This window comes from Salmo salar, chromosome ssa26 (assembly GCF_905237065.1).
Source record: "Salmo salar chromosome ssa26, Ssal_v3.1, whole genome shotgun sequence".
Taxonomy (NCBI): Eukaryota; Metazoa; Chordata; class Actinopteri; order Salmoniformes; family Salmonidae; genus Salmo; species Salmo salar.
Genome location: NC_059467.1, coordinates 46,764,043 through 46,788,692, shown reverse-complemented (window position 1 = coordinate 46,788,692; position 24,650 = coordinate 46,764,043). Strand labels below are relative to the sequence as shown.

General features: G+C 48.1%; 2 protein-coding genes across 6 annotated transcripts; one reads left to right on the top strand and one right to left on the bottom strand.

The window, feature by feature from the left end:
* Positions 1-343: 343 nt before the first annotated feature.
* On the bottom strand, positions 344-22,730 carry LOC106591502 (lactase-like protein). 5 transcript variants are annotated; one of them, XM_045708858.1, is made up of 14 exons: positions 22,552-22,730; positions 21,307-21,479; positions 20,402-20,562; positions 20,166-20,253; positions 19,613-19,722; positions 15,037-15,165; positions 10,086-10,181; positions 9,752-9,968; positions 8,739-9,013; positions 5,551-5,680; positions 5,092-5,291; positions 4,809-4,872; positions 2,273-2,349; positions 344-1,948 (listed from the first exon to the last, which is right to left on the bottom strand). In XM_045708858.1, the coding sequence occupies exons 2-13, from the start codon at positions 21,431-21,433 to the stop codon at positions 2,273-2,275; spliced, it is 1,674 nt and encodes a 557-aa protein (XP_045564814.1). In that variant the 5' UTR covers positions 21,434-21,479; positions 22,552-22,730; the 3' UTR covers positions 344-1,948. The 5 variants fall into 5 exon arrangements, with proteins under 5 accessions (XP_045564814.1, XP_045564810.1, XP_045564813.1 ...); XM_045708854.1 differs by lacking the exon at positions 2,273-2,349; XM_045708857.1 differs by lacking the exons at positions 2,273-2,349; positions 22,552-22,730 and adding an exon at positions 22,507-22,525.
* LOC106587898 (sodium/potassium/calcium exchanger 1-like) lies at positions 628-1,591 on the top strand. The gene is made up of 2 exons (XM_045708316.1): positions 628-927; positions 998-1,591. Exons 1-2 carry the CDS (start codon positions 628-630, stop codon positions 1,589-1,591), a joined length of 894 nt encoding a protein of 297 aa, XP_045564272.1.
* Positions 22,731-24,650: the final 1,920 nt, after the last annotated feature.

Genomic DNA, 24,650 nt, shown 5'->3' with positions numbered 1-24,650 from the left:
TTTCATTATGAATGTTTTCCGATAAAACAGGGTTTTGAGACTTTGTCCCCTCATAAATGTTATGTGGGCAAATTCATTCAGAGCAATAGAGTGTCCGTTTACAGGTTTACACATACACAGGTACTTGCTTATGAAATCTGGAAATCAGATTACAATATGATCAGTTATATTATTAAGCTGCAAGACTATGTTATCCTGCTGAGCTAAAGCCTAGTCTTAAGGTTTCAAACAAAACTATAGTGTAGATACTGTATAGCCTATTATATAAGGTCCTGAAGACTCCTCTTCTACTGAATTCTCTCTACAACACCTGCAGCCTATAAGGAGTCAAACAGTTTCCAAACAGGCTGTACAATCTTTATTGCAATTTAATTAGATTTTCAAGATACATTATTATCTGTATGTTAACACTTTATTAACATGGAATAGCTATCGTTCCATTTTAAAATGTGTCCGGTGTCCAGGTTTGTATCTGTTGCAATATGTATATAAAAGAGATGAACTGTGTGTAATAAAAAAATACAGCTATCATTGTCCACGCAGCAGGAACATGAGGAAGACAGCAGTGTTCTAGAAGCGTCCACGCAGCAGGAACATGAGGAAGACAGCAGTGTTCTAGAAGCGTCCATGCAGCAGGAACATGGGGAAGACAGCAGTGTTCTAGAAGCGTCCACGCAGCAGGAACATGAGGAAGACAGCAGTGTTCTAGAAGCGTCCACGCAGCAGGAACATGAGGAAGACAGCAGTGTTCTAGAAGCGTCCACGCAGCAGGAACATGAGGAAGACAGCAGTGTTCTAGAAGCGTCCACGCAGCAGGAACATGAGGAAGACAGCAGTGTTCTAGAAGCGTCCACGCAGCAGGAACATGAGGAAGACAGCAGTGTTCTAGAAGCGTCCACGCAGCAGGAACATGAGGAAGACAGCAGTGTTCTAGAAGCGTCCACGCAGCAGGAACATGAGGAAGACAGCAGTGTTCTAGAAGCGTCCCACGCAGCAGGAACATGAGGAAGACAGCAGTGTTCTAGAAGCGTCCACGCAGCAGGAACATGAGGAAGACAGCAGTGTTCTAGAAGCGTCCACGCAGCAGGAACATGGGGAAGACAGCAGTGTTCTAGAAGCGTCCACGCAGCAGGAACATGAGGAAGACAGCAGTGTTCTAGAAGCGTCCACGCAGCAGGAACATGAGGAAGACAGCAGTGTTCTAGAAGCGTCCACGCAGCAGGAACATGAGGAAGACAGCAGTGTTCTAGAAGCGTCCACGCAGCAGGAACATGAGGAAGACAGCAGTGTTCTAGAAGCGTCCACGCAGCAGGAACATGAGGAAGACAGCAGTGTTCTAGAAGCGTCCACGCAGCAGGAACATGAGGAAGACAGCAGTGTTCTAGAAGCGTCCACGCAGCAGGAACATGAGGAAGACAGCAGTGTTCTAGACGCGTCCACGCAGCAGGAACATGAGGAAGACAGCAGTGTTCTAGAAGCGTCCACGCAGCAGGAACATGAGGAAGACAGCAGTGTTCTAGAAGCGTCCACGCAGCAGGAACATGGGGAAGACAGCAGTGTTCTAGAAGCGTCCCACGCAGCAGGAACATGAGGAAGACAGCAGTGTTCTAGAAGCGTCCACGCAGCAGGAACATGAGGAAGACAGCAGTGTTCTAGAAGCGTCCACGCAGCAGGAACATGAGGAAGACAGCAGTGTTCTAGAAGCGTCCACGCAGCAGGAACATGAGGAAGACAGCAGTGTTCTAGAAGCGTCCACGCAGCAGGAACATGAGGAAGACAGCAGTGTTCTAGAAGCGTCCACGCAGCAGGAACATGAGGAAGACAGCAGTGTTCTAGAAGCGTCCACGCAGCAGGAACATGAGGAAGACAGCAGCCAGGAGAATACAGAGAGTACAGACTGTAGGAACCACGATCTCTGTTACCATCTCCATGTGGCTGGTCAACGGATCTGGAATAATCATTGAACACAATAAATAAATTAAATGTTTTTATAAAACCCTAACAGTAACCCGGTCTACACCCTAAACAGCAGACAGAGGCTCCATTTTTTAAAAATAATAACACATAGATGACTACACCACTTTGCACTACTAGCAGAAATGTACTCAGCAGCAAATGGCGAATAGTCCGATAAGTGCTAAATCAACCACAACTCAAATTCAATACTTTAAATGATTTGAAAAGTATTTGGTGAATGTATTTCCTAGCCAGGTCTGCTACACACCAGTCAGTCAATCAAAAAAAGAAGTAATGGAGTCCTAAGTAGGCCTACCTAAACTTCATCATGCACTGGCCAAACCTTTGGCATCCCTGCCTGTTCCTTATTGTCCTGCTGGGACTTTCTTCTAGCTGGAGGGGCAAACAAAGAAAGGTCCTGTTAGAGAATGTCTTCCCATGTAGTTTTGTTGTTCAACTATCAGTAGTTCAACTGTTTGTTGAAAAGTGCCAATTAGAGTCAGAATGTTCCTTTGTTTGCCCTGGCAGCCAGATTCAGCCCAATGTCCCTGCATGCTGAAGTTGTTGGAGCTGAGTGACATACATTATGTAAAATATTTTCAAATAGTTCAAGTTTTAAAGTATGTGCATGATTTAGGTTGTAGTTTGCATTTTTGGGACTATTCTATTAAGTCCATTGTACTGGGGCTTACTAAATCAAGTACATCGCAGCTCAAGTATTGGAAAGTCTTTGCCATGATGTCTTTGAGCCAGGGGTGTGGTGGTGTTGGGGTCTGGTGGTGTTGGGGTCTGTCTGTGTTGGGGTCTGGTGAAGTTGGGGTCTGGTGGTGTTGGGGTCTGTCTGTGTTGGGGTCTGGTGGTGTTGGGGTCTGTCTGTGTTGGGGTCTGGTGGTGTTGAGGTCTGTCTGTGTTGGGGTCTGGTGGTGTTGGGGTCTGTCTGTGTTGGGGTCTGGTAGTGTTGGGGTCTGGGGGTGTTGGGGTCTGGTGGTGTTGGGGTCTGTCTGTGTTGGGGTCTGGTGGTGTTGGGGTCTGGTGGTGTTGGGGTCTGGGGGTGTTGGGGTCTGGTGGTGTTGGAGTCTGGGGGTGTTGGGGTCTGTCTGTGTTGGGGTCTGTCTGTGTTGGGGTCTGTCTGTGTTGGGGTCTGGTGGTGTTGGGGTCTGAAGGTGTTGGGGTCTGGTGGTGTTGGGGTCTGTCTGTGTTGGGGTCTGTCTGTGTTGGGGTCTGTCTGTGTTGGGGTCTGGTGGTGTTGGGGTCTGTCTGTGTTGGGTTCTGTCTGTGTTGGGGTCTGGTGGTGTTGGGGTCTGTCTGTGTTGGGGTCTGGGGGTGTTGGGGTCTGGGGGTGTTGGGGTCTGGTGGTGTTGGGGTCTGTCTGTGTTGGGGTCTGGTGGTGTTGGGGTCTGTCTGTGTTGGGGTCTGGTGGTGTTGGGGTCTGTCTGTGTTGGGGTCTGTCTGTGTTGGGGTCTGTCTGTGTTGGGGTCTGGTGGTGTTGGGGTCTGGGGGTGTTGGGGTCTGGTGGTGTTGGGGTCTGTCTGTGTTGGGGTCTGGTGGTGTTGGGGTCTGTCTGTGTTGGGGTCTGTCTGTGTTGGGGTCTGGTGGTGTTGGGGTCTGTCTGTGTTGGGGTCTGTCTGTGTTGGGGTCTGGGGGTGTTGGGGTCTGGTGGTGTTGGGGTCTGTCTGTGTTGGGGTCTGTCTGTGTTGGGGTCTGTCTGTGTTGGGGTCTGGTGGTGTTGGGGTCTGTCTGTGTTGGGGTCTGTCTGTGTTGGGGTCTGGTGGTGTTGGGGTCTGTCTGTGTTGGGGTCTGTCTGTGTTGGGGTCTGTCTGTGTTGGGGTCTGTCTGTGTAAGGGTCTGTCTGTGTTGGGGTCTGTCTGTGTTGGGGTCTGGTGGTGTTGGGGTCTGTCTGTGTTAGGGTCTGTCTGTGTTGGGGTCTGTCTGTGTTGGGGTCTGTCTGTGTTGGGGTCTGTCTGTGTTGGGGTCTGGTGGTGTTGGGGTCTGGTGGTGTTGGGGTCTGTCTGTGTTGGGGTCTGGTGGTGTTGGGGTCTGGTGGTGTTGGGGTCTGTCTGTGTTGGGGTCTGTCTGTGTTGGGGTCTGTCTGTGTTGTGGTGTTGGGGTCTGTCTGTGTAAGGGTCTGTCTGTGTTGGGGTCTGTCTGTGTTGGGGTCTGGTGGTGTTGGGGTCTGTCTGTGTTGGGGTCTGTCTGTGTTGGGGTCTGGTGGTGTTGGGGTCTGGTGGTGTTGGGGTCTGGTGGTGTTGGGGTCTGTCTGTGTTGGGGTCTGTCTGTGTTGGGGTCTGTCTGTGTTGGGGTCTGGTGGTGTTGGGGTCTGGTGGTGTTGGGGTCTGTCTGTGTTGGGGTCTGTCTGTGTTGGGGTCTGTCTGTGTTGAGGTCTGTCTGTGTTGGGGTCTGGTGGTGTTGGGGTCTGTCTGTGTTGAGGTCTGTCTGTGTTGGGGTCTGGTGGTGTTGGGGTCTGTCTGTGTTGGGGTCTGTCTGTGTTGGGGTCTGTCTGTGTTGGGGTCTGGTGGTGTTGGGGTCTGTCTGTGTTGGGGTCTGGTGGTGTTGGGGTCTGGTGGTGTTGGGGTCTGTCTGTGTTAGGGTCTGGTGGTGTTGGGGTCTGTCTGTGTTAGGGTCTGTCTGTGTTGGGGTCTGTCTGTGTTGGGGTCTGTCTGTGTTGGGGTCTGGTGGTGTTGGGGTCTGTCTGTGTTGGGGTCTGGTGGTGTTGGGGTCTGGTGGTGTTGGGGTCTGTCTGTGTTAGGGTCTGTCTGTGTTGGGGTCTGTCTGTGTTGGGGTCTGGTGGTGTTGGGGTCTGGTGGTGTTAGGGTCTGTCTGTGTTGGGGTGTAGTGTAGTCTTCTGTACTGACCTGCAGCTAGCAGCTGGTTACTGGAGGAGCACGTCTCTGTTGCTTTCCTTTTCCAGCTTTCCACCTGTAGAGAGACCATCAAAATACATGTATTAATTAACCAACTAACCAATCAACCAATCAATCAATATGTATTAATACAACCCATTAAAAAAAAGTCTGTCACAAAACAGCACAGTGGAAAACTTTGAAGAAACTTAAACTGTTCTGAACCAAATAGAATAGGCCTATATCAGGTGTGTACAAGGTGTCTGTGAATGACTGACTGACTGACTGACTGTACCTCTCTCTGGTTGGGGAATCCATTGGAGCTGATGATGCGTTTGTAGTACTGAACAGAGGCTTTTGGGTAACGTGGTTTATTCTTGTTGAGGAAGTCCACGTAGAACAGGCCAAACCTCTCAGAGAAGCCTTCGTCCCACTCAAACTTGTCCAGCAGCGACCAGGCTGTGTAACCCTTCACATTCACTCCGTCCTTAAGGGCTGTCATGTGGAGAAAAGACCAACAGAGGGTGCTATAGGAGTTAATTTGCCCAGTATCAATAGAGTAGACAGTGAAACTTCAAACACACTCAAAACACCTGTTTTGTCCTAGAATTATACCAGTTCATTAAAACAATTACTTGTTATAAAGAAAAACGAATGTTTTACTAAACCTCTATAATATTAGATTATTTTCTCTACTAAACCTTTCTTTAAGGTAATATTAAGAGGATGTTATTTCCTCTGATAGGTCCCTCACCCTTGAGCATCTCATTGATGTAATCCTTGAAGTATTGCATCCTCCAATCATCACACAGGTCTGTGCACCTCTGCACCTTCTCTGACACCCCATTCTCTGTCACGTAGATCATGGGGTTCCCATACTGAGTCTAGTGGAGAGACAGGGAGACAGGGTGGGAAGGAGACAGGGAGACAGGGTGGGGAGGAGACAGGGAGACAGGGTGGTGAGGAGACAGGGAGACAGGGTGGGGAGGAGACAGGGAGACAGGGTGGGGAGGAGACAGGGTGGGGAGGAGACAGGGTCGGGAGGAGACAGGGAGACAGAGTGGGAGGAGACAGGGTGGGGAGGAGACAGGGAGACAGGGTGGGAGGAGACAGGGTGGTGAGGAGACAGGGAGACAGGGTGGGGAGGAGACAGGGAGACAGGGTGGTGAGGAGACAGGGAGACAGGGTGGGGAGGAGACAGGCAGACAGGGTGGGGAGGAGACAGGCAGACAGGGTGGGGAGGAGACAGGGAGACAGGGTCGGGAGGAGACAGGGTGGGGAGGAGACAGGGAGACAGGGAGACAGGGTGGGGAGGAGACAGGGAGACAGGGTGGTGAGGAGACAGGGAGACAGGGTGGGGAGGAGACAGGGAGACAGGGTGGGGAGGAGACAGGGAGACAGGGTGGGGAGGAGACAGGGTGGGGAGGAGACAGGGTGGGGAGGAGACAGGGAGACAGGGTGGGGAGGAGACAGGGAGACAGGGTGGGGAGGAGACAGGGAGACAGGGTGGGAGGAGACAGGGTGGGGAGGAGACGGGGAGACAGGGTGGGGAGGAGACAGGGTGGTGAAGAGACAGGGAGACAGGGTGGGGAGGAGACAGGGAGACAGGGTGGTGGGGAGACAGGGTGGTGAAGAGACAGGGAGACAGGGTGGGGAGGAGACAGGGAGACAGGGTGGTGAGGAGACAGGGAGACAGGGTGGGGAGGAGACAGGGTCGGGAGGAGACAGGGAGACAGGGTGGGGAGGAGACAGGGTGGTGAAGAGACAGGGAGACAGGGTGGGGAGGAGACAGGGAGACAGGGTGGTGGGGAGACAGGGTGGTGAAGAGACAGGGAGACAGGGTGGGGGGGAGACAGGGAGACAGGGTGGTGAGGAAACAGGGAGACAGGGTGGGGAGGAGACAGGGAGACAGGGTGGGGAGGAGACAGGGAGACAGGGTGGGGAGGAGACAGGGAGACAGGGTGGTGAGGAGACAGGGTGGGGAGGAGACAGGGAGACAGGGTGGGGAGGAGACAGGGAGACAGGGTGGGGAGGAGACAGGGAGACAGGGTGGGAGGAGACAGGGAGACAGGGTGGGGAGGAGACAGGGTCGGGAGGAGACAGGGAGACAGGGTGGGGAGGAGACAGGGAGACAGGGTGGGGAGGAGACAGGGAGACAGGGTGGGGAGGAGACAGGGTCGGGAGGAGACAGGGAGACAGAGTGGGAGGAGACAGGGTGGGGAGGAGACAGGGAGACAGGGTGGGGAGGAGACAGGGAGACAGGGTGGGAGGAGACAGGGTGGTGAGGAGACAGGGAGACAGGGTGGGGAGGAGACAGGGAGACAGGGTGGTGAGGAGACAGGGAGACAGGGTGGGGAGGAGACAGGCAGACAGGGTGGGGAGGAGACAGGGAGACAGGGTGGGGAGGAGACAGGGAGACAGGGTCGGGAGGAGACAGGGTGGGGAGGAGACAGGGAGACAGGGTGGGGAGGAGACAGGGAGACAGGGTGGTGAGGAGACAGGGAGACAGGGTGGGGAGGAGACAGGGAGACAGGGTGGGGAGGAGACAGGGAGACAGGGTGGGGAGGAGACGGGGAGACAGGGTGGTGAGGAGACAGGGTGGTGAAGAGACAGGGAGACAGGGTGGGGAGGAGACAGGGTGGTGAAGAGACAGGGAGACAGGGTGGGGAGGAGACAGGGTGGTGAAGAGACAGGGAGACAGGGTGGGGAGGAGACAGGGAGACAGGGTGGTGGGGAGACAGGGTGGTGAAGAGACAGGGAGACAGGGTGGGGGGGAGACAGGGAGACAGGGTGGTGAGGAAACAGGGAGACAGGGTGGGAGAAGACAGGGAGACAGGGTGGGGGGGAGACAGGGAGACATGGTGGGGAGAAGACAGGGAGACAGGGTGAGGAGGAGACAGGGAGACAGTGTGGGGAGGAGACGGGGAGACAGGGTGGGAGGAGACAGGGAGACAGGGTGGGGAGGAGACAGGGAGACAGGGTGGGGAGGAGACAGGGAGACAGGGTGGTGAGGAAACAGGGAGACAGGGTGGGAGAAGACAGGGAGACAGGGTGGGGGGAGACAGGGAGACATGGTGGGGAGAAGACAGGGAGACAGGGTGAGGAGGAGACAGGGAGACAGTGTGGGGAGGAGACAGGGAGACAGGGTGGGGAGGAGACGGGGAGACAGGGTGGGGAGGAGACAGGGAGACAGGGTGGTGGGGAGACAGGGAGACAGGGTGGTGAGGAAACAGGGAGACAGGGTGGGAGAAGACAGGGAGACAGGGTGGGGGGGAGACAGGGAGACATGGTGGGGAGAAGACAGGGAGACAGGGTGAGGAGGAGACAGGGAGACAGTGTGGGGAGGAGACAGGGAGACAGGGTGGGGAGGAGACGGGGAGACAGGGTGGGGAGGAGACAGGGAGACAGGGTGGGGAGGAGACAGGGAGACAGGGAGACAGGGTGGGGAGGAGACAGGGAGACAGGGTGGTGAGGAGACAGGGAGACAGGGTGGGGAGGAGACAGGGAGACAGGGTGGGAGGAGACAGGGTGAGGAGGAGACAGGGAGACGGGGTGGAGAGACAGGGAGACAGGGTGGGGAGACAGGGAGACGGGGTGGTGAGGAGACAGGGAGACGGGGTGTTGAGACCGGGAGACGAGGTGGTGAGGAGACAGGGAGACAGGGTCGGGAGGAGACAGGGAGACGGGGTAGAGAGACAGGGAGACGGGGTAGTGAGGGAGTTTGTGTCAAACAAGGAAGAAGGTGTGAATGTTTCAGCAGATCGGGGTCAAATGCATAAAGTAAAATAAAGTGCAAACTCCACACTGAATCAAGCACACCTCCAAACCCACCTGGAAGTAGTGGAAAGTTGTTATCATACTGTATTTGACCAAATACATCATGTATTTAACCCAAGTCTGGCTGGTAGGACCTGCCCACACTAACAGTCGTGTGTATTATACCTTGACGAAGTTAAGCAGGCGTCTGAATCCCCAGGGGACAGAGTAGAGCCACTCAGAGCCGGGGTCGGGCCAGCGAGGGTCCACCAGCTCCACCAGGTCACGGTCGGTGAAGTAGCTGTTACCGCGGCCAGACGGGTAGTTCTTCTGGGTGATATAGCGCGTGGTGAAGTGGCCAATACCCAGGAAGTCACAGGTACCCTTGATGTAACTCTTCTCCTGGGAAGAGAAGACAGGGAGGCGGGAGGTTCCTAGACCCTGCTGGGCACTCTTCCTACCTGGAGACCAGAGAGAGAGAGACCAGATTACACTATGACCTTTGACCTCTAACCCTTAACCCTGACAGTGGGAGGAGAAGACAGGGAGACGGGAGGTTCCTAGACCCTGCTGGGCACTCTTCCTACCTGGAGACCAGAGAGAGAGAGACCAGATTACACTATGACCTTTGACCTCTAACCCTTAACCCTGACATTGGGAGGAGAAGACAGGGAGGCAAGAGCTACCCAGACCCTGCTGGGCACTCATCTTGTCTGTGTGGAAAGAGACATCAGGTGTGACAGTGACACAAATACGTTTCTATGTCCTGTTACATATAGGCAGGGATTTTGGACACTGGCCAGCCAGGCAAGTACACGCAGAAAAAAATCGAGAACCTAAAATGGTTCTTTGGCTGTCCCCATATGAGACCTCTTTGAAGAACCCTTTTGGGTTCCATGTAAAACCCTTTCCACAGAGGGTTCTACATGGAACACAAAAGAGTTCTACTTGGAACCAAAAAGGGTTCTCCTATGGGGACAGCTGAAGAACCCTTTTGGAGTGTAAACCACCATTGTTTTTCTATCCCGGGTCTATAATCTGTGCCATTCAATATTTCAAAAGACGGTGGGCTAATTGGGTCCATTTTCTACTAGCCTGGTCTGAACAATACTAGCCTCAGCCGAGCGGGTAAGCTTCATTTAAACCCTGTGGGTTGTTCGTGGAAATGGAACACCTAGCTGTGACAATACATGACTTACCTATGTAGTCTTTCATGACCTGAGGGTAGTCCCCGTTGAAGATGGGTGTAGCGAACCAGCCCATGTAGAACTGGACATATCTCTCTGCTGCCTCGATGTCTCTCTGGTTGGTGATGTCCACTGGCTCCCCCCAGTCTGCCAACAACGAGATCCCAACCAAGCCTTTCTGTTTGCTTCTCCATTGAGTGTCATAGGTGTGCCAAACCTTAGCATGTGCCTGTTCAAATGATATATTATTCTGTATCAGGGGACAGACAGTACACTAGGCCTATATATTGGAATTAGATTACTGACAATATTAAATATAATTATATTATAAACAATTAGTGATTACCTTGATAATGTGGTGGGCAGCTTTGTAGGCCCCAGTGCCCCTCAGCTTCAGTCCAGGTGCATGTTCTCCAGTCTCATAGCCCTCCACAGCACTAGACTAAAAACACAGTCTCATAGTCCTCCACAGCACTAGACTACAAACACAGTCTCATAGTTCTCCACAGCACTAGACTACAAACACAGTCTCATAGCCCTCCACAGCACTAGACTACAGTCTCATAGTCCTCCCAGCACTAGACTACAAACACAGTCTCATAGTCCTCCACAGCACTAGACTACAGTCTCATAGTCCTCCACAGCACTAGACTACAGTCTCATAGTCTTCCCCAGCACTAGACTACAGTCTCATAGTCCTCCCCAGCACTAGACTACAGTCTCATAGTCCTCCCCAGCACTAGACTACAGTCTCATAGTCCTCCACAGCACTAGACTACAGTCTCATAGTCCTCCCCAGCACTAGACTACAGTCTCATAGTCCTCCCAGCACTAGACTACAGTCTCATAGTCCTCCCAGCACTAGACTACAAACACAGTCTCATAGTCCTCCACAGCACTAGACTACAGTCTCATAGTCCTCCACAGCACTAGACTACAGTCTCATAGTCTTCCCCAGCACTAGACTACAGTCTCATAGTCCTCCCCAGCACTAGACTACAGTCTCATAGTCCTCCCCAGCACTAGACTACAGTCTCATAGTCCTCCACAGCACTAGACTACAGTCTCATAGTCCTCCCCAGCACTAGACTACAGTCTCATAGTCCTCCCAGCACTACACTACAGTCTTATAGTCCTCCCAGCACTAGACTACAGTCTCATAGTCCTCCCCAGCACTAGACTACAGTCTCATAGTCCTCCACAGCACTAGACTACAGTCTCATAGTCCTCCCCAGCACTAGACTACAGTCTCATAGTCCACCCCAGCACTAGACTACAGTCTCATAGTCCTCCCCAGCACTAGACTACAGTCTCATAGTTCTCCCCAGCACTAGACTACAAACACAGTCTCATAGTCCTCCCCAGCACTAGACTACAGTCTCATAGTCCTCCCCAGCACTAGACTACAGTCTCATAGTCCTCCCAGCACTAGACTGCAGTCTCATAGTCCTCCCCAGCACTAGACTACAGTCTCATAGTCCTCCACATCATTAGACTACATTCTCATAGTCCTCCTAGCACTAGACTAGTCTCATAGTCCTCCCCAGCACTAGACTACAGTCTCATAGTCCACCCCAGCACTAGACTACAGTCTCATAGTCCTCCCCAGCACTAGACTACAGTCTCATAGTCCTCCACAGCACTAGACTACAAACACAGTCTCATAGCCCTCCACAGCACTAGACTACAGTCTCATAGTCCTCCCAGCACTAGACTACAGTCTCATAGTCCTCCCAGCACTAGACTACAGTCTCATAGTCCTCCCCAGCACTAGACAACAGTCTCATAGTCCTCCACATTATTAGACTACAGTATCATAGTCCTCCCCAGCACTAGACTACAGTCTCATAGTCCTCCACATCATTAGACTACAGTCTCATAGTCCTCCTAGCACTAGACTAGTCTCATAGTCCTCCCCAGCTCTAGACTACAGTCTCATAGTCCTCCCCAGCACTAGACTACAGTCTCATAGTCCTCCACAGCACTAGACTACAGTCTCATAGTCCTCCCCAGCACTAGACTACAGTCTCATAGTCCTCCCAGCACTACACTACAGTCTTATAGTCCTCCACATCATTAGACTACAGTCTCATAGTCCTCCACAGCACTAGACTACAGTCTCATAGTCCTCCCAGCACTAGACTACAGTCTCATAGTCCTCCTAGCACTAGACTACAGTCTCATAGTCCTCCTAGCACTAGACTACAGTCTCATAGTCTTCCCCAGCACTAGACTACAGTCTCATAGTCCTCCCCAGCACTAGACTACAGTCTCATAGTCCTCCCCAGCACTAGACTACAGTCTCATAGTCCTCCACAGCACTAGACTACAGTCTCATAGTCCTCCCCAGCACTAGACTACAGTCTCATAGTCCTCCCAGCACTACACTACAGTCTTATAGTCCTCCCAGCACTAGACTACAGTCTCATAGTCCTCCCCAGCACTAGACTACAGTCTCATAGTCCTCCACAGCACTAGACTACAGTCTCATAGTCCTCCCCAGCACTAGACTACAGTCTCATAGTCCTCCCAGCACTACACTACAGTCTTATAGTCCTCCCAGCACTAGACTACAGTCTCATAGTCCTCCCCAGCACTAGACTACAGTCTCATAGTCCTCCCAGCACTAGACTACAGTCTCATAGTCCTCCACATCATTAGACTACAGTCTCATAGTCCTCCCCAGCACTAGACTACAGTCTCATAGTCCTCCACATCATTAGACTACAGTCTCATAGTCCTCCCCAGCACTAGACTACAGTCTCATAGTCCTCCACATCATTAGACTACAGTCTCATAGTCCTCCTAGCACTAGACTACAGTCTCATAGTCCTCCCCAGCACTAGACTACAGTCTCATAGTCCTCCCCAGCACTAGACTACAGTCTCATAGTCCTCCACAGCACTAGACTACAGTCTCATAGTGCTCCCCAGCACTAGACTACAGTCTCATAGTCCTCCCAGCACTACACTACAGTCTTATAGTCCTCCCAGCACTAGACTACAGTCTCATAGTCCTCCTAGCACTAGACTAGTCTCATAGTCCTCCCCAGCACTAGACTACAGTCTCATAGTCCTCCCCAGCACTAGACTACAGTCTCATAGTCCTCCCAGCACTACACTACAGTCTCATAGTCCTCCCAGCACTACACTACAGTCTTATAGTCCTCCCAGCACTAGACTACAGTCTCATAGTCCTCCCCAGCACTAGACTACAGTCTCATAGTCCTCCACAGCACTAGACTACAGTCTCATAGTCCTCCCCAGCACTAGACTACAGTCTCATAGTCCTCCCAGCACTACACTACAGTCTTATAGTCCTCCCAGCACTAGACTACAGTCTCATAGTCCTCCCCAGCACTAGACTACAGTCTCATAGTCCTCCACATCATTAGACTACAGTCTCATAGTCCTCCCCAGCACTAGACTACAGTCTCATAGTCCTCCCCAGCACTAGACTACAGTCTCATAGTCCTCCTAGCACTAGACTAGTCTCATAGTCCTCCCCAGCACTAGACTACAGTCTCATAGTCCTCCCCAGCACTAGACTACAGTCTCATAGTCCTCCCCAGCACTAGACTAGTCTCATAGTCCTCCCCAGCACTAGACTACAGTCTCATAGTCCTCCCCAGCACTAGACTACAGTCTCATAGTCCTCCCCAGCACTAGACTACAGTCTCATAGTCCGCCCCAGCACTAGACTACAGTCTCATAGTCCTCCCCAGCACTAGACTACAGTCTCTTAGTCCTCCCCAGCACTAGACTACAGTCTCATAGTCATCCCAGCACTAGACTAGTCTCATAGTCCTCCCCAGCACTAGACTACAGTCTCATAGTCCTCCCCAGGACTAGACTACAGTCTCATAGTCCTCCCCAGCACTAGACTACAGTCTCATAGTCCTCCCCAGCACTAGACTACAGTCTCATAGTCCTCCCCAGCACTAGACTACAGTCTCATAGTCCTCCCCAGCACTAGACTACAGTCTCATAGTCATCCCAGCACTAGACTAGTCTCATAGTCCTCCCCAGCACTAGACTACAGTCTCATAGGCCTCCCCAGCACTAGACTACAGTCTCATAGTCCTCCCCAGCACTAGACTACAAACACAGTCTCATAGTCCTCCCCAACACTAGACTACAGTCTCATAGTCCTCCCCAACACTAGACTACAGTCTCATAGTCCTCCCCAGCACTAGACTACAGTCTCATAGTCCTCCCCAACACTAGACTACAGTCTCATAGTCCTCCCCAGCACTAGACTACAGTCTCATAGGCCTCCCCAACACTAGACTACAGTCTCATAGTCCTCCCCAGCACTAGACTACAGTCTCATAGTCCTCCACATCATTAGACTACAGTCTCATAGTCCTCCACATCATTAGACTACACTCTCATAGTCCTCCACATCATTAGACTACAGTCTCATAGTCCTCCCCAGCACTAGACTACAGTCTCATAGTCCTCCCCAGCACTAGACTACAGTCTCATAGTCCTCCCCAACACTAGGCTATAAACACAGTCTCATAGTCCTCCACAGTAATAGACTACAAACATAGATATAGCACACTGCATTACTGTACACTAAGACTTATCAAATATGATGTTTATGGAAGTCCTGAGTCAAAATACATTGTGTCAAATACTTTGAAATACTTAAGCCTATTTGAAAGTATTTGACACATGTATTTGGGTCTGGTTCATGGTGAAGCTAACCTGCAGTAGTCTTCTGGAGGATTATGGTTCATATACTGGGTGTCTCCCAAATGGCACCCTATCCCCTATATAGTGTGCTACTTTTGATCAGAGTCCTATGAGCCCTGGCTCCCTGTTCCCTTTATAGTGCACTACTTTTGACCAGAGTTCTATGGGCCCAGGTAAACATTAGTGCACTATATGAGGAATAGGATGTCATTTGGAACACAGCCTGTGTGTCCATCGGATAATGTGTTATGGATAATGTGTTGTAATGTGTTAATGTATTATGGATAATGGGTTATGATAATGTATTATGTATGATGTATTATGGATAATGTGTTATGAATAATGTGTTATGTATAATGTATTATGTATAATGTATTATGTATAATGTGTTATGGATCATGTATTATGGATAATGGGTTATGATAATGTGTTGTGATAATGTATTATGGATAATGGGGTATGGTAATGTGTAATGTATTATGGATAATGTGTTATGTATAATGGGTTATGATAATGTATTATGTATAATGTAATATGGATCATGTATTATGGATCATGTATTTTGGATAATGTATTATGGAAAATGTATTGTCTTACCCATGGGTTGTTGAAGGTGATCCAGTATTTGACTCTGTCACCAAACCGCTCAAAGCATAAGTTGGCAAAGTCGTTGAAATAGTTCACCATGCTGACGTTCTGCCATCCACCGTACTTCTCCTGTAAGACCTGGGTGGTAACAGGGAAGGAAGGTTACTATAGGTAACTTAAGACCTGGGTGGTAACAGGGAAGGAAGGTTACTATAGGTCGCACAAGACCTGGGTGGTAACAGGGAAGGAAGGTTACTATAGGTCACTTAAGACCTGGGTGGTAACAGGGAAGGAAGGTTAGTATAGGTCACACAAGACCTGGGTGGTAACAGGGAAGGAAGGTTACTATAGGTCACACAAGACCTGGGTGGTAACAGGGAAGAGAGGTTACTATAGGTCACACCAGACCTGGGTGGTAACAGGGAAGAGAGGTTACTATAGGTCACTTAAGACCTGGGTGGTAACAGGGAAGGAAGGTTACTATAGGTCACACCAGACCTGGGTGGTAACAGGGAAGAGAGGTTACTATAGGTCACACCAGACCTGGGTGGTAACAGGGAAGAGAGGTTACTATAGGTCACACAAGACCTGGGTGGTAACAGGGAAGAGAGGTTACTATAGGTCACACAAGACCTGGGTGGTAACAGGGAAGAGAGGTTACTATAGGTCACACAAGACCTGGGTGGTAACAGGGAAGGAAGGTTACTATAGGTCACTTAAGACCTGGGTGGTAACAGGGAAGAGAGGTTACTATAGGTCACTTAAGACCTGGGTGGTAACAGGGAAGAGAGATTACTATAGGTCACACAAGACCTGGGTGGTAACAGGGAAGGAAGGTTACTATAGGTCACACAAGACCTGGGTGGTAACAGGGAAGAGAGTTTACTATAGGTCACACAAGACCTGGGTGGTAACAGGGAAGGAAGGTTACTATAGGTCACACCAGACCTGGGTGGTAACAGGGAAGAGAGATTACTATAGGTCACACAAGACCTGGGTGGTAACAGGGAAGGAAGGTTACTATAGGTCACACAAGACCTGGGTGGTAACAGGGAAGAGAGGTTACTATAGGTCACACCAGACCTGGGTGGTAACAGGGAAGAGATTTCTATAGGTCACACAAGACCTGGGTGGTAACAGGGAAGAGAGGTTACTATAGGTCACACCAGACCTGGGTGGTAACAGGGAAGAGAGGTTACTATAGGTCACACCAGACCTGGGTGGTAACAGGGAAGAGAGGTTACTATAGGTCACACAAGACCTGGGTGGTAACAGGGAAGAGAGGTTACTATAGGTCACACCATGTGATGGATAGGGAATGTGTTGTAGTAGACTAGTCATCTGGGATCATCATAACAGGAAACATCCCTCCACTGTCTTCTTTCTATAAAGCCTCTGATACAAATGCAGTACAGTTCAGGTCTACATTCATGTGGGATTGATATGGAGTTAGATTACTGACAACATTATTTCAACCTAGATTCTGTAAATATATGGATAAATAAAAGGTGCCATGTTTTGCATTGAACAGTGTAGCGGTATCTTTGTATGTGCTAGCTCGGCAAGCGAATAGCGATTCACTACTGGTTGGCATACAGTCAGTCAGTACTCAGTCAGTCAGTACCAAGTCAGTAGTACCCAGTTAGTCAGTACCCAGTCAGTCAGTGCCCAGTTAGTCAGTACCCAGTCAGTCAGTACCCAGTTAGTCAGTACCCAGTCAGTCAGTCAGTTAGTCAGTACCCAGTTAGTCAGTCAGTGCCCAGTTAGTCAATCAGTGCCCAGTTAGTCAGTACCCAGTTAGTCAGTCAGTACCCAGTTAGTCAGTCAGTACCCAGTTAGTCAGTACCCAGTCAGTCAGCCAGTCAGTGCCCAGTTAGTCAGTACCCAGTCAGTCAGTACCCAGTTAGTCAGTCAGTACCCAGTTAGTCAGTCAGTACCCAGTTAGTCAGTACCCAATCAGTCAGTACCCAGTTAGTCAGTCAGTACCCAGTCAGTCAGTCAGTACCCAGTTAGTCAGTACCCAGTCAGTCAGTACCCAGTTAGTCTGTACCCAGTTAGTCAGTCAGTACCCAGTTAGTCAGTACTCAGTCAGTTAGTTAGTACCCAGTCAGTCAGTCAGTACCCAGTCAGTCAGTACCCAGTTAGTCTGTACCCAGTCAGTCAATCAGTACCCAGTTAGTCTGTACCCAGTCAGTCAATCAGTACCCAGTTAGTCAGTAGCCAGTCAGTCAGTACCCAGTCAGTCAGTACCCAGTTAGTCTGTACCCAGTCAGTCAATCAGTACCCAGTTAGTCAGTACCAAGTTAGTCAGTACCCAGTTAGTCAGTACCCAGTCAGTCAGTACCCAGTCAGTCAGTACCCAGTCAGTCAGTACCCAGTTAGTCTGTACCCAGTCAGTCAATCAGTACCCAGTTAGTCTGTACCCAGTCAGTCAATCAGTACCCAGTTAGTCAGTACCCAGTCAGTCAGTACCCAGTCAGTCAGTACCAAGTCAGTCAGTGCCCAGTTAGTCAGTACCCAGTCAGTCAGTCAGTACCCAGTTAGTCTGTACCCAGTTAGTCAGTCAGTACCCAGTTAGTCAGTACCCAGTCAGTTAGTTATGTCATGACGTTGGCCTCTTTGAGTACAGGGAGGACAGTTGACCCCCTCCCCCCTTGCACCATCTCCCAACCTACCTTCCCCCACACAGGCCCTGTGTGAAAGGGTTGTAAAAACTCTAAGAGGAGAATCTCTTGCCACATGGCCCATAGAGAGACACAGGAAATTCTTCCAACTCACAGAATTGGGGAGCCAAGCGACCTTTGTGTTCTGGAGAAGGTATGGAAGATTGGTGAAGAATCCAGCTACGAACTGGTCCGCTTGGTACAATTTTGTGATACTCAGAAGAGACAATATAGCCATATTACCATAAAACTGTTTATATAATAGCCTCAGCGATGAGACTTGCATCCACATGGTTGTATAGAATGTATTAATAAGGATAAAGCTTTTGTAATACATTGAGATGCTATGTACTGATGTTAATGTGATAGAATTGTATTTCTGTACCAAGCTTAACTCAGTCATCGGCACGCCCCCAGGGACACAGACAGGACCAGGCGTCATGTGACATGTTCACTATAAAACCCACCCTGATTTACATTTCTAACAGACCCGGCCTTCACTCCATTGCGAGTTGGCCAATAGGTTTGACCATCCAAGTACTCTACTGAAAGTGAACTATACCACGTGGTTAACTTTTAGACTATTGATACCGACAGAATAAGAACAAGTCTTTGATATTAATTATTAGTCTGCAGCTAAGTAAATTATATCATTGAACGCGAAGACCAACGAAACATCCATTCTATGACGACATTAATGAATGTCGCTTTGAAAGATCCATTCTAACCGAGAGAGAGAGAGAGAGAGAGAGAGAGAGAGAGAGAGAGAGAACTCTCCAACAGAACGACGCTCCAACAAGGATCCTGACGACACACTGAGCGTAAATATATATTGATTGCAATTGTTCTCAAATGAGTGAGCGTTCATGTGCAAAGGATTAGCATGTCAATTGTTAATATTAATGAACTTTGTGTGTCCTCAGCTGACCGTTTATGACCCATTGTTAACAAGACACCAGCCATGCCTGTTTTAGCCCACTAGGGCACATTACTCTACCAATTCTTTGTGATGATAATTACTGTTTGTATACTTTCTGTGAATTACTTAGTTTAGTAAATAAATGATTTTAAGACAATTGATGTATGGATGATTTTAGTAAAGACTGGGTTCGTGCAGATACAACAATTTACGACGTTTGGAATGAGACTGGACGCGAGGTAAAATACACCATTTAAACCAGAAGATAATCGGCCTATACTATAACAGAATATAATATATAATGTTATAATATAGGAAAGCTATATTAGGAAAATTATAGCTTTGTAATCTGAATATTTTCCTTGGTGCCCCGATCTCCTAGTTAATTACAATTAAACGATTAATCAGTTTAATCACCTGATAATAATTACAGGGAGTTAATTGATAAACATGTCTTCAGTTTAATGGTACCCCAAAGACACGACAGTTAGTACCCAGTCAGTCAGTCTGTACCCAGTTAGTCAGTACCCAGTCAGTCAGTACCCAGTCAGTCAGTACCCAGTTAGTCTGTACCCAGTCAGCCAATCAGTACCCAGTTAGTCTGTACCCAGTCAGTCAATCAGTACCCAGTTAGTCAGTACCCAGTCAGTCAGTACCCAGTTGGTCTGTACCCAGTCAGTCAGTCAGTACCCAGTTAGTCAGTACCCAGTTAGTCAGTACCCAGTCAGTCAGTCAGTACCCAGTCAGTCAGTACCCAGTCAGTCAGTCAGTACCCAGTCAGTCAGTACCCAGTTAGTCTGTACCCAGTCAGTCAATCAGTACCCAGTTAGGCAGTACCCAGTCAGTCAGTACCCAGTCAGTCAGTACCCAGTCAGTCAATCAGTACCCAGTTAGTCAGTACCCAGTCAGTCAGTCAGTACCCAGTCAGTCAGTACCCAGTTAGTCTGTACCCAGTCAGTCAGTCAGTACCCAGTTAGTCAGTACCCAGTCAGTCAGTACCCACCTGTGGCAGATCCCAGTGGTACAGGGTGACTATTGGTGTGATGTTATTGTCCAGGAGCATGTTGATCAGGTCATCATAGTATTTAATTCCCTTCTCATTGATGTGATCAGCTGGAGAAGAAACATTGAAATTAGCTATAACATTCACGAAAACGTATAGGGCCTGTTTCCCGGACACAGATTATTAAGCTTTGTCATTGGACTTAAAGGTATGTTCAGTGGAGCATCTGGTCTATGATGTATGTTCAGTGGAGAATCTGGTCTATGAAGTATGTTCAGTGGAGAATCTGGTCTATGAAGTATGTTCAGTGGAGAATCTGGTCTATGAAGTATGTTCAGTGGAGAATCTGGTCTATGAAGTATGTTCAGTGGAGAATCTGGTCTATGAAGTATGTTCAGTTTAGAATCTGGTCTATGAAGTATGTTCAGTGGAGAATCTGGTCTATGAAGTATGTTCAGTGGAGAATCTGGTCTATGAAGTATGCTCAGTGGAGAATCTGGTCTATGAAGTATGTTCAGTGGAGAATCTGGTCTATGAAGTATGGAGCATTTACCTTTGATTCCGTTGGGAAATATCCTTGGCCAGGAGATGGAGAAACGATAGTGGTTAAACTTCATGTCCTTCATCAAGGTGATGTCATCCTAGAAGATATTGACGATGTCATGTCAAGGGTGTCAATTGAGACAGAGCCATATGGTTCAAATCTCAAATGGCTCCCTATTCACTTTGCAGTGCACTACTTCTGACTACATGGGGATACTGTGTCTACTGTCTATTCAGTCTATTCACCTTGAATTTGTAGTATCCTTCGCAGGAGTGGTCTGCGGTGTCGTTGAGGAAGATCTTTCCCTTCTTGTGGGCGAACACGTCCCAGATGCTCATCCCCTTGCCATCCTTGTCCCAGGCTCCTTCTGTCTGGTACGCAGAGCCCCCAGCCCCCCAGGAAAACCCTTCAGAGAGATATAAAGGTTAGCAAGAACTCTTCATTCCTGGGCCTCCCGAGTGGCGCAGTGGTCTAAGGCACCGCATCGCAGTGCTAGCTGGGCCACCAGAGATTCTGGGTTAGAGTCCAGGCTCTGTTGCAGCCGGCCTCGACCGGGAGGCCCATGGGGTGGCGCACAATTGGCCCAACGTCGTCCGGGTTAGGGAGGGTTTGGCCGGCAGGGATATCCTTGTCTCATCGCGCACTAGCGACTCCTGTGGCGGGCCGGGCGCAGTGCACACTGACCAGGTCGCCAGGTGTACGGTGTTTCCTCCGACACATTGGTGCGGCTGGCTTCCGGGTTGGATGGGCATTGTGTCAAGAAGCAGTGCGGCTTGGTTGGGTTGTGTTTCGGAGGACGCATGGCTTTCGACCTTCGCCTCTCCCGAGTCCGTACAGGAGTTGCAGCGATGAGACAAGACTGTAAGTACCAATTGGAAACCACAAAATTGGAGATAAAAAATGGGTAAAAAAAAAAGAACTCTTCATTCCTGGGAGAAATTACGTTACAATTTCTCTCTCTTTCATTTCTATTTTCTGTAATAGCTATAAAATCTTGATTTCTGTGATAAAATGTAGGCCTCTCTCTCTCTCGTCCTCTCTTGTGCTCTTTCTCATCTATTATATTTTTATAACTATGTTTTGCTGTTAGTATTAGACCTTTTTAACATGATTCAGTCACTTCTGCATTTCTCCCTGTACGGTAGCCTACCAGTTGGGAAAGTGCCATAGATGAATGATCCGCGTTCATTCTTGGTCCAGTCGAAGTCTTCGCTGGCTGACACACACAGCACCAGCACAAGCACATAGTGCAGCTTCAGCATCCGCTGTAGTGACATGGTGTTGATCTCTCACAGGTGTCTGGCTCACTGTCTCCGGTCACACCTGCACATAGAAGGAAGAATTATACAGCATTTTATAAACCCTTAAGAGTTACTATGGACACTCGTAGTCAGTGTCATAACACTGTACTTTCATAGAAAGTCTTATGCCTTTTTCTTTAACGCCACTGAGGTTAAACTGATCTCAGATCATACATAAACACTCATCTAATGTATAATTAATTTTTTTACTTCTGTGTAATTAACACCTTTTACTTTAATGCCACTGAGGTTAAACTGATCTCAGATCATACATAAACACTCATCTAATGTATAAAATTACTTCTGTGTAATTAACACCTTTTACTTTAATGCCACTAAGGTAAAACTGATCTCAGATCATACATAAACACTTATCTCAGGGATAAAATTACTTCTGTGTAATTAACACCTTTGTCTTAATATGATGCAGAGCTCAAACTGCAGATAGTTTATCTCAAGACAATTCTACCGCTCTGAGTTGATACAAACAATATGCTAATATATTTTCATATAATACTGATAGAAATGACACAAATAAAACCCTTTCAGCTCTATTATCAAATGAAGACTCAACAGAGACTTACACAGAGGTGATAGATATCCAACGTATGTGGATAAAAGCATCCTAATTAACTCACACTGGAAAACATCTTTAAAGAATGGATCGAACTCAGAAATAAGCAATAGTCCATTGAAAACGATGACACCATATCATTCTCAGGCCCAAATGAAGGTTAAAGGAATGATCTAGTCTCATTTCAACCAGCCATAAGATACACTGACGCAAAACGCAATTAAAGACAGGAAGTACATCAGCTTGTCTAACACAGTCAGTATCAGCGACATGTCAAACTGATCCCGTCCGGCAGAGGTACCTAGGTCTAGTAACTGATCATCAAAATCCTTCAGTGTCTAATTTAGAAAAGTGAGTGAAAATGTTTAAGAGTATAGACCAAAAAAATGCCCCCTATCACAGCCTACCTACAATGTATTTAGCTAGCTATCTCTCTCCCTGTCACTTTCCTTCTGTCCCTGCTGTCTTTCCTCACCAGTCCTCGAACTCTTCCCGGAACCACATATAGCTACATGCCTACCTGTTTAAAGGTCCTGCATTTGTCCCCACTGGAAACAACTCCAAAATGCAAGAAAGGTCCCCAAGTTTCTGGACCTAATTCATTCTCACAAATCCTCAGGGGTAGAGGTTACAGCACCCGATGTCACAAAAGCGCGCCGCGAAACGTCCAGTAAGTTTTACCTCTATTCAGGGGCCCCATTGGGCGAGCAGACAGGACCCAAATACCGCCCCCCCCATTCAAAGTCAATGAAGTGTGAGCGTAATTTGCTGGGGCAAACAGATCTTTTGGAAATGGGCTTTTTTTTTTTACACTGTAAGCAAAGTGAATGTCAGACAGTGTGACCTATACACATGCAGCTCAGCCTCAGAGAGTTTTACTATAGGCTCCTACCAATGGGACTATGTCTACAATTAGATTCATTGAAATATCCAGATTTTATTTCTACACTCTTAGAAAAAAAGGTGCTATCTAGAACCTAAAACAGCAGGAGAACCCTAGGAGAACCCTTTAAAGAACCCTTTTAGGTTCCAGGTAGAACCCTTTTGAGTTCCATGTAAAACCCTTTAAACATGGAACCTAAAAGAGTTCTACTTGGAACCAAAACGGGTTCTATCTGGAACCAAAAAGGGTTATTCTAGGGGGACAGCTGAAGAACCCTTTAAGAACCATTTTGTCTAAGAGTGTATATAGGAATGTTATATGTAAATTATGTTAGATTTACAGCTGAAGTCAGAAGTTTACATACACTTAGTTTGGAGTCATTAAAACTCATTTTTCAACCACTCCACAAATTTCTTGTTAACAAACTATAGTTTTGGCAAGTTGGTTAGGACATCTACATTGTGCATGACACAAGTAATTATTCCAACAATTGTTTACAGACAGATTATTTCACTTATAATTCACTGTATCACAATTCCAGTGGGTCAGAACTTTACATACACTAAGCTTGGAAAATTCCAGAAAATGACGTCATGGCTTTAGAAGCTTCTGATAGGCTAATTGACATAATTTGAGTCAATTGGAGGTGTACCTGTGGATGTATTTCAAGGCCTACCTTCAAACTCACTGCCTCTTTGCTTGACATCATGGGAAAATCAAAAGAAATCAGCCAAGTCTTTGCTGCAGGAGGGACTGGTACATTTCACAAAATAGATGGCATCATTAGAAAGGAAAATTATGTGGATATATTGAACTAACATCCCAAGACATCAGTCAGGAAGTTAAAGCTTGGTCGCAAATGGGTCTTCCAAATGAACAATGACCCAAAGCATACTTCCAAAGTTGTGGTAAAATGGCTTAAGGACAACAAAGTCAAGGTATTGGAGTTTCCATCACAAAGCCCTGACCTCAAGCCTATAGAAAATTTGTGGGCAGAACTGAAAAAGTGTGTGTGAGCAAGGAGGCCTACAAACCTGACTCAGTTACACCAGCTCTGTCAGGAGGAATGGGACAAAATTCACCCAACTTATTGTGGGAAGCTTGTGCAAGGCTTTCCAAAACGTTTGAGCCAAGTTAAACAATTTAAAGGCAATGCTACCAAATACTAATTGAGTGTATGTAAACTTCTGACCCACTGGGAATGTGATGAAATAAGTAAAAGCTGAAATATAAAATTCTCTCTATTATTCTGACATTTCACATTCTTAAAATAAAGTGGTGATCCTAACTGACCTAAGACAGGGAATTGTTAATATAATTAAATGTCAGGAATTGTGAAAAACTGAGTTTAAATGTATTTGGCTAAGGTGTATGTAAACTTCCGACTTCAACTGTAACTCTGAAATGTGATGGTAATATAAGCTTTTCATATGGATTACATGATAAAAGACAGACAAACCTTTTTTAAACCTGGTTACACGAATGAATATAATTGAAGTGTAGTATAAATATTAATGACTGAAAACTTTGAGCTCAATCAGTCATACTTCATAAAAGGTTTCCCATTCACACTCAGAACTAAATCACAATTGAACCATGAAAGGACGATGACTATCTGTGTGACTTTAACAGAATTTGTCATTTTATTGTCTTCTATAAATGTTATCCCTCAACCGGTGTATTCAGTACTGTCACCACAGTATGTAGCCTATCACATCCTCGCCAGTGGAGAGGTC